General features: G+C 40.9%; 1 protein-coding gene across 1 annotated transcript; it reads right to left on the reverse strand.

Moving 5' to 3' along the window:
- Window positions 1-1,364: 1,364 nt before the first annotated feature.
- LOC113016702 (claudin-10-like) lies at window positions 1,365-2,857 on the reverse strand. Its single transcript, XM_026159742.1, has 5 exons — window positions 2,536-2,857; window positions 2,178-2,339; window positions 2,007-2,088; window positions 1,796-1,903; window positions 1,365-1,660 (listed from the first exon to the last, which is right to left on the reverse strand). The coding sequence occupies exons 1-5, from the start codon at window positions 2,765-2,767 to the stop codon at window positions 1,468-1,470; spliced, it is 777 nt and encodes a 258-aa protein (XP_026015527.1). The 5' UTR covers window positions 2,768-2,857; the 3' UTR covers window positions 1,365-1,467.
- Window positions 2,858-8,761: the final 5,904 nt, after the last annotated feature.

Genomic DNA, 8,761 nt, shown 5'->3' on the forward strand with positions numbered 1-8,761 from the left:
ACAGTATCGAATGCTGCACTGAGGTCTAGCAGGACAAGCACAGAGATGAGTCCACTGTCAGAGCCCATAAGAAGATCATTTGTAACCTTCACTAAAGCTGTTTCTGTGCTGTGCTGAGCTCTGAAACCTGACTGAAACTCTTCAAATAAACCATTGCTCTGCAGATGATCTGTTAGCTGTTTGACAATTACTCTTTCAAGGATTTTTGATATGAAAGGAAGGTTGGAGATTGGCCTGTAATTAGCTAAGACAGCTGGGTCTAGAGATGGCTTTTTGAGTAAAGGTTTAACTACAGCCAGCTTGAAGGCCTGTGGTACATAGCCAATCATTAGAGATAGGTTGATCATATTTATGATTGAAGCATTAATTAATGGCAGGACTTCTTTGAGCAGTTTTGTAGAAATGGGGTCTAAAAGACACGTTGATTATTTGGAGGAAGTAATTAGTAATTAATTAAGTAATAATTTCTCTAATGATTAAAATTTTATTTGTGAAGAAGTTCATGAAATCATTACTAGTTAATGTTAAAGGGATGGTTGGCTCAACAGTACTCTGACTTTTTGTCAGCCTGGCTACAGTGCTGAAGAGAAACCTGGGGTTGCTCTTATTTTCTTCAATCAGTGATGAATAGTAAGATGTTCTAGCTTTACAGAGGGCTTTCTTATAATATACCTTTCCTTATATTGTAAGGTAAATACCCTACAATAGTATACAGAAATCCCAACATCCCCTATGACCAAGCACTTTGGCAACAGTGGAAAGAAAAAACTCCCTTTCTGCTGGAGGTAGAAACCTCCGGCAGATTCTCACAACCCTCCGGCAAAACCAGGCTCAGGGAGGGGCTCAAATTATTTTTCCACAACACAAACCAGGCATGAACATGAAGAACTCAAAAAGAAGTTTTAAAATGCTTATCAACAACTTGATCAAAATTACAAAAATGATCAGTTTGTATGGTAAATAAGAGTAACAGGTTGGACATGTTATGCTTTAACACATCAGTTAGCCATTCTGAAATATCAAGAAAAAGATGAAGATGAATTGGTCCCCTCATTGAGTCCCCAATGAGGGGACCCATTCAGAAGGATTTACATAAGAGTCACTGGTGGCACAGGCAATTCAGGGACACAACTTTATTGCAGAGATTTTAAGCATTAAAAAACTTGCAAACAGAAAAATTGGTGCAGAATATTATAAGTAAGGAAATGCACCAGTAAAACATTAAAGGCCAATTGTTAAACATTTTATAACTTATATTAGCAACTGAACTTGTACAAAGAGGATTGGAGACATGGAATTTTGAGGAGGTTGGCCAATTTTTATACAAAATACACCTCGTCCACCTTGTGGACTCAAATGTAATTTACAACACCAACCAGTAAGAGCAATTTCTCCTTTATGCTACAGCTTCATATTGTATGGGTAATCATACGTTTCCTGTTCTCTTCACTCTTGGTTCCCTCTGGCTCAGACGAAGCTGTCTCTCCCCAAGGTTTGATCTGTCTTATTTGTTGCTCTGGTTGTTCGGCCATCCATGCCTTTGTTATACAGTGGGGGTACTAATGTCACTCTGGAGGATGGGGGCGGCATCATGTATGTACGTCTGGTACGGGCAGTGGTGTAGGAAACTGGTCTCTGTGGCCTTTGGGTGGAACTAATGCTAGAAAAACAGGAGACACAAGGTGAGGTAATCCAAGCTGTTATCGGTTGCTAGTTGTGGCCTGCTATACAGGCAGCCACGAATAGAGAAAGGTTACCACTTTACAACCTTTAAGGACTTATTTATTTTACTCACCATGATGGTAGGATTTCTTTCCCAGACAAATAGGCCAGCACTGCCCCTGCACAAATAAGAAGAAGGGATCCTCCCCAGCCAACAAAAATTGCCGCTCCAAGTTCAAACCTGAAGTGAATGCAGATGTGTTTCATTGCATGGATTTTTAAAGTTAATATCTATTTTTAAAAATCAGCTACTATAATATGAATACCACTTGAAAATTACTCACTTCTGTGACCTGAAATTTGGATTCTTAAATTCAGTTATGACTCTGTTAGCCCACCACGAGTAGGTGATCATGCCGCAGCCGCCTACCAGAAAAGAGGCTGTATTTTAAAACCTCTTTTTGGCTATTTTGAAAACTGATCAACCAACATATATGTATTGAAGGATTGTTTACCTGAAGCCAGGTAGGTGATAGCACCAGAAAATGTCACCCTTGAATTGACAATCTCTGTCCCACCTATTTTAGTACATTTCATCCCTATGAGTGTGAGGACGCCACCGAAGAAGCCTGTAATGACAGCACAGACCGCCAGTGCTCTGCAGGCGTGCAAGAACACTGAAAGAAAACAAATACAGTTTATGTTAACATAACAGTTGTGCATTTTATTAAGATAACCTAAAGAAATTTGTATGATTTCTCTGCTTCAAATTGTATCTTCAACATAGAAAAACATAGCAATGAGCTAAAGGAACAGCTGAGTAGAAATTAAAAAGAGAGACTGTAAAGTTTTGAAGATCTCAGCGTATCCTACCAGGCAGGGCCAGCATGGAGGGGTAGTATTTGCAGTCAGACACCCCCGTGGTGTCTGAGATGCAGTCCATCCACAGGTTGGAGTAGTAGTTGGAGGTGGTCAGCACTACGGTGCCCACCTCTGAGAAAGTCCAGTACTCTGTGGGAAGAGTTGAAGAGACCAGAATCCAGCCACATAAGCAGGACACGAAGCAGCCAATCTCCACGTACATCACCACCGTCCTGTATTTCATGGTGAATTCTGGTCTTCGACCAAAATTCGTAACAGTTGAAAAAGTAAGGTCTCACTGCAGGAAATGTGAATGGGCCTCCTCCTTTGTGTCATTGCTGATGTGTAAGTGTCAGACTAGCAGTGTGGATGCTTTGAGCTCATCTTATCTTTTAGATAGTTTTGTCCAGTAAGCGCCTTTGATGTTGCCACCAGGAACAGCATTACGCCTGCCATTGGTTTTAACCTTTTCATCATGGTGTGCCTCTACTTTGTTTAGGTTCCCTGCTCAGATGTCAAATGTGTAAAAGTCATGGTTTTCATGACTAAACATTAACTGTTGTTTGTGTGATGTTGTGTGTGTGTGTGTGGTGGGGGGGGGGGGGGGGGGGGGGGATATTTCATAACTTTCAAGTTTCACGGTGATCCCAGATTTCAGAATTGTTAAACGTATTTGTTTTTCATTGTTTCATATCTGTTATTGTGTAATAACAGAAGACAGCATGGTTTCTGGATCATGTTCATATGGGGCTTATTTGCAATGGTAGACCTTTAACCTGTGTTTGTGGATGAAGTTGTTTCTGAGTACATCGCAGTCTTTTGCGACTTAAAATTGGGGAAAATAATAAAAAAATCCTCCAAAATTTATAGAGATAGTTTTCTGCATTTTGGTGAACCATTGCCTAACTTTATGTCTGAGTGTTTCATGTCGTGCTGTTGTAAATAAAACATGCATTTATGCGATTTGCCGTCATTGCATTCTGCATTCAGCCAGAACTGTCTTATCCAAGCTGTCTTGTCATTTCTGTAAATAGTCTTTTGGAATAGATCTCCAAGCTTCGTCAAGGACATTCCAACGCTCTTTGAATGTTGGCTGCCTTTTGTTTCATTCACTGACAAGATCATCCTACATTACTTCAGTAATGTTGAGATGCTTTTGCATGATGTTTCTGAATCTAAGCTTTTCCTTGCTCATAATGTTATGAGTTCCTCAAAACATCTCTCTATCTTCCTCTTTCAGTCTGATGGAGGGAGAGGATCAAGAATTTTCCTCACGCTTTAAATGTTTTTTCCCCCCCATTGATTCTAGTAGTGGTAACAAAGCACAGTAGTTTATATGGTTTACATTTAGGTAAACCAACCTTTTTGGATAGTTAACTACGTGTGGAGTTACACAGTGAATTATACAGCTAGTTAGAGTGAGAATTCACGAGAGGGATTTAAAAACCACATTACCTCAGTTTCGATGGATCTGCTTGTCTATGTAAAAACAACTCGACCACGTTGTTTATGTATAAACAGTAAGCAGCCATGCCTGACACACCTGCATGAGGGAGAGTTGATGACACACGGGGAAAAACACACACAACAAACCAGTAAGTGGGTGTTCCGAGAAGCTTCTGAAATTGTGTCTTTTATCCTGTCTTCCTTCTCTCACCCCAAACGGTCATGGCAGATGGCCCCGCCCCTCCCTGAGCCTGGTTCTGCTGGAGCTTTCTTCTTGTTAAAAGGGAGTTTTTCCTTCCCACTGTTGCCAAAGTGCCTTCTCATTTGGGGATCATCCTATGGGTCTACCTTACAATATGAAGCACCTTGAGACGACTGTTGTTGTGATTTGGCGCTGTATGAATTGAACTGAATTGAATTGAATTGAATTGAATTGAATTGAATTGCAGCTCAGGCTTTGTACATGCAAATAAATGATACTCACAGCCGACCACATGGAAAGTAGATGCTGTTTATCAGATCCCATTTATACTTCTCTGGTCTCCCCCAATGTGTCTGCACTCCAATCCAAAAAATGCAATCACTATGCCAGCCAAACCAATGGAGAAACTGCTCAGCAGAAGCTCCCTGACTCCCTGAAGGTGTGCTGAGACAAAGTCCGGAATGGTCAGGCCCCACCATATCTTAAAGACCTCATTATAACATATTATCCCAAAATAGCACACCAGGGTCAGAGTGCAGGCTTACTTTTCGTTCTTTCTCCTTTGGTCACCTCATTTTCTTCTTTCTTAAAGGGCCATTCCAGCATATTGTGTTTACTCAGGGTACTCATAAGTATTAGATTAAACAAAAGGCTATGACATTTAAAGCAACACACACAGAAATATCAGAAGTTTTATCTTTCACAGGTTTTCAGCTAAATACATGGAAACAAATTAAGTGTTTTTGCCATAGACTGCCTAATAACAAAGTGCCTAAAGATACCATTTAAAATGGGCAAAGTTGGTTGGTCCTGGCTCAGCTTCGGCGCCTAACAAGCTCAACACTGGACCCACTTCAGTTTGCCTACCAGCCTGGCATTGGAGCGGATGATGCCGTCATTCACTTCCTACATCGTTCCCTCGCTCACCTGGAGACCGCTGGAAGCACTGTGAGAATCATGTTCTTTGATTTCTCCAGTACCTTCAACACCATTCTTCCCTCGGTTCTGAAGGACAAGCTGGAGAACTCTGGAGTGGACCATCACCTCACTACCTGGATTTTGGACTACCTCACCGACCGACCACAGTATGTGAGGACTCAGGGCTGTGTGTCGGACAGGGTCGTCTGCAGTACGGGGGCCCCACAGGGAACGGTTCTGGCTCCGTTCCTCTTCACCATCTACACTGCAGACTTCTCCCACAATTCCACCCAGTGCTTCCTGCAGAAGTTCTCTGATGACTCTGCAATAGTCGGCCTCATCACTGATGGGGACGACAAGGAGTACAGAGGACTGACTCAAGACTTTGTGGACTGGTGCCAGCTGAACTACCTCCAGATCAATGCCAGTAAAACCAAGGAACTGGTGGTAGACTTCCGCAGGCACAAGCATTCTCCACTGCAACCACTGAACATCCAGGGTATGGACATTGAGGCTGTGGACAGCTACAGGTACCTTGGTGTTCATCTGAACAACAGACTGGACTGGACTCATAACTCAGACGCCCTCTACAGGAAAGGGCAGAGCAGGCTGTACCTGCTGCGGAGACTCAGGTCGTTTGGGGTGGAGGGCCCACTCCTGAAGACCTTCTATGACTCTGTTGTGGCTTCTGCTATCTTTTATGGTGTGGTCTGCTGGGGCGGCAGCATCTCTGCTGGGGACAGGAAGAGACTGAACAGGGTGATCCGAAGGGCCAGTTCTGTTCTAGGATGCCCTCTGGACCCAGTGGAGGTGGTGAGTGACAGGAGAACGGCGGCTAAGCTGTCATCCCTGATGGACAACATCTCCCACCCCATGCAGCAGACTGTGACAGCACTGAGCAGCTCCTTTAGTGGCAGACTGCGGCACCCACGGTGTGGGACGGAGAGATTTCGCAGGTCTTTCCTCCCCACTGCTGTCAGACTCCACAACAAAGACTTTAACTGAACAAACACACACATCCACACATGTGCAATAATACTAAGTGCAATAATCCTTTCTGGCATCGTTGTATTTTTACTCAGTTGTATATAGCATTCGTATTCTATTTTTATCTTATTGTATATTTTTATTCTATTTTATTCTACTGTATATAGTATATTATTTTATTCTATTCTGTACAGCTGTGTACTGTATTTATTCTTATTGTATTCTAATTTTTGCATCATAACTTTTGCACTGTCCACTTCCTGCTGTGACAAAACAAATTTCCCACGTGTGGGACTAATAAAGGTTATCTTATCTTATCTTATCTTATCTTAAGTTGTTCCTTGTGTGTAGACACAGCACTGTTTCATTTCTTGAGTTTGCTGCCTTTTTTATGCTTGAATGTTTCTCAGGTCAGCATTAAGTGGTTCAACAAACAGATAAGTTTGTTGAACCTTGGACTGATGTGAGAATGAGTGAAAAAGTGAAAGACCGAAAGGTCCAAAGAAAAACTTTGAAAGACCTTCATAAAGCCTGGAGAAGTTTCTCAGAAACACTTTAAAAAAACCAACAAGAAAGTTGTGCTCCTTGGAAGCAAACTAAAAAGAAATGCATAACACTTTAAGATTTTTTTTCTGGAGCCCTCAGTTGATTAAAAACAAGGGAAATTAGGATTAGTAGCTAAAGTGACAAGAACAGCAACTGCAAAGCACTCCACTACATAGCCCTCAAATGAATTTTACCTTTAGTATGTTGTATATATATATATACACACACACACACACACACACACACACGAACACACACACACACACACACACACACAAACACACGAACACACACACACACACACACACACACACGAACACACACACACACACACACACACACACACACACACACACACACACACACACACACACGAACACACACACACACACACACACACACACACGCACACACACACACACACACACACACATATTTATATAGTTTCTTAATAAAACCCACTCTTATTTTTTCATTTACAGATTCATTTACTTCTAACATTACTCAAATAGGCTATTTTTTGTTTGTTTGTTTGTTTGTTTTTATAAATGTTTACCAACTGTTATGTACTCTGAGTTGTTCAACTCAGAAAATATTTATAACATGAAGCTAACATTTTCCAGAGCTTAATTGTTATTGTACTAAAGATTAATTTGAGGGGTCAGGTGGGAGGCACTGACTGATTGGTTTTTTTTGTTTGTTTGTTTTTTCCTGCTTGATTATGGTCATATTATTTCTATCCATTTGACCCCTTTTAACTTTCTATTGTGACTTGTAGGAATAAACTGTGTTTATAACAAACAGAAGATAGCAGCTTTGTATTATGTGGTAAGAAATGTATTATGTTCATTGTGTCAAGGCTATGCTGCAAGGACTGGTTGCCTGTGATCTTTGCTTGGGTTTCTATATAGCAGTTGCAGTGTCTGGATATTCTAACACTAAACACTTTGTTTTCAAGATTTTCCACAAGGTGCGATGCTCAATTGACAGAGATAGAAGTATTGTATTGTACTGAATCTTTATTTTGAACATGTTAAAATAGTATAACAACAACAAAAGAGGGAAAAAGACAAAGCAAACAAAACGAAAACAAAGCAATAATAATTATAACTTACATGTTCAAAAAGGAGAAGGAAGAAGCATCAACTTATTTAATCCCACCACATATCCACTATTTATTAACTAACAGTCTGCACTTTTTATTTTCTGTCCATCAGAAGTCTCTAGCTATAGATGAAATCACATTAATTGTTCTATTTATTTCCTCTAATGTGAAGCAGCCTACCTCCAGTAGGCCATAGCAAGTGTGCAACCCACAAACATCCAGCCTAGTATGCTAAGCAGTAGCCCCAGGATCTGACCCGGTCTCCTCCACATCCCTTTCATTTGGTAAATATATGCAATACACCAGCAATGATAAGAATGCAATTTATACCACATATTAAAATATTGAAGCATCTGACTGCTTGGTCATCACATGCTCTGAAGTTTTTTTTTTTTACCTAATAATTGATATTTGTTCAAATATAAGAGTTTTTGACATATGGTGCAATCTCACTCCCTAAAGTGCCTGACATAGAGGTTTGTGCCCTGCTTCTATGGCTGTTCCTGCCACTCCTCACTTCTGACAGACTTGATAGGCTAGACCTTGAAGAGAGGCCAGACTGTGACCCAGATCTTGATCCTAAATCTGTCTTCAGCTCAAACCTTTCAGACCTTTCTGACTGGGTGGAACGCCCTGACTTGGTCGTGCGTCTGGATCTTGAGGCAATGCTAGATAAATCTGAGCCCTCCGACCTTGATAATAGCTCAGAAATAGAGGACAGTTTGGTCTTGGATGTGATTTCCGACACTGTGGACAGAGATGTGGTGGACTTGTTTTGCAATGGGTCTGGCAATCCCTTGACAACCACCCTAAGGAAGGAGATGCACATTATTGTCAAACATGACAGTTACATGTTCCACTAAGCAAGACATAATAAAAAACAAATTAGTATTAATTGATAGGTCAGCCAAACTGTTGATGTTTTTAATTATTATTTATTATTATTTGCCTTCTTTCAAGTCATACACATTTACTTTCGATTATTCATCCTGGCTCTTCATGGCACTTCTACTACTTTTGGTCATTTAGGCTTC

Source organism: Astatotilapia calliptera, chromosome 23 (genome assembly GCF_900246225.1).
Source record: "Astatotilapia calliptera chromosome 23, fAstCal1.2, whole genome shotgun sequence".
NCBI lineage: Eukaryota > Metazoa > Chordata > Actinopteri > Cichliformes > Cichlidae > Astatotilapia > Astatotilapia calliptera.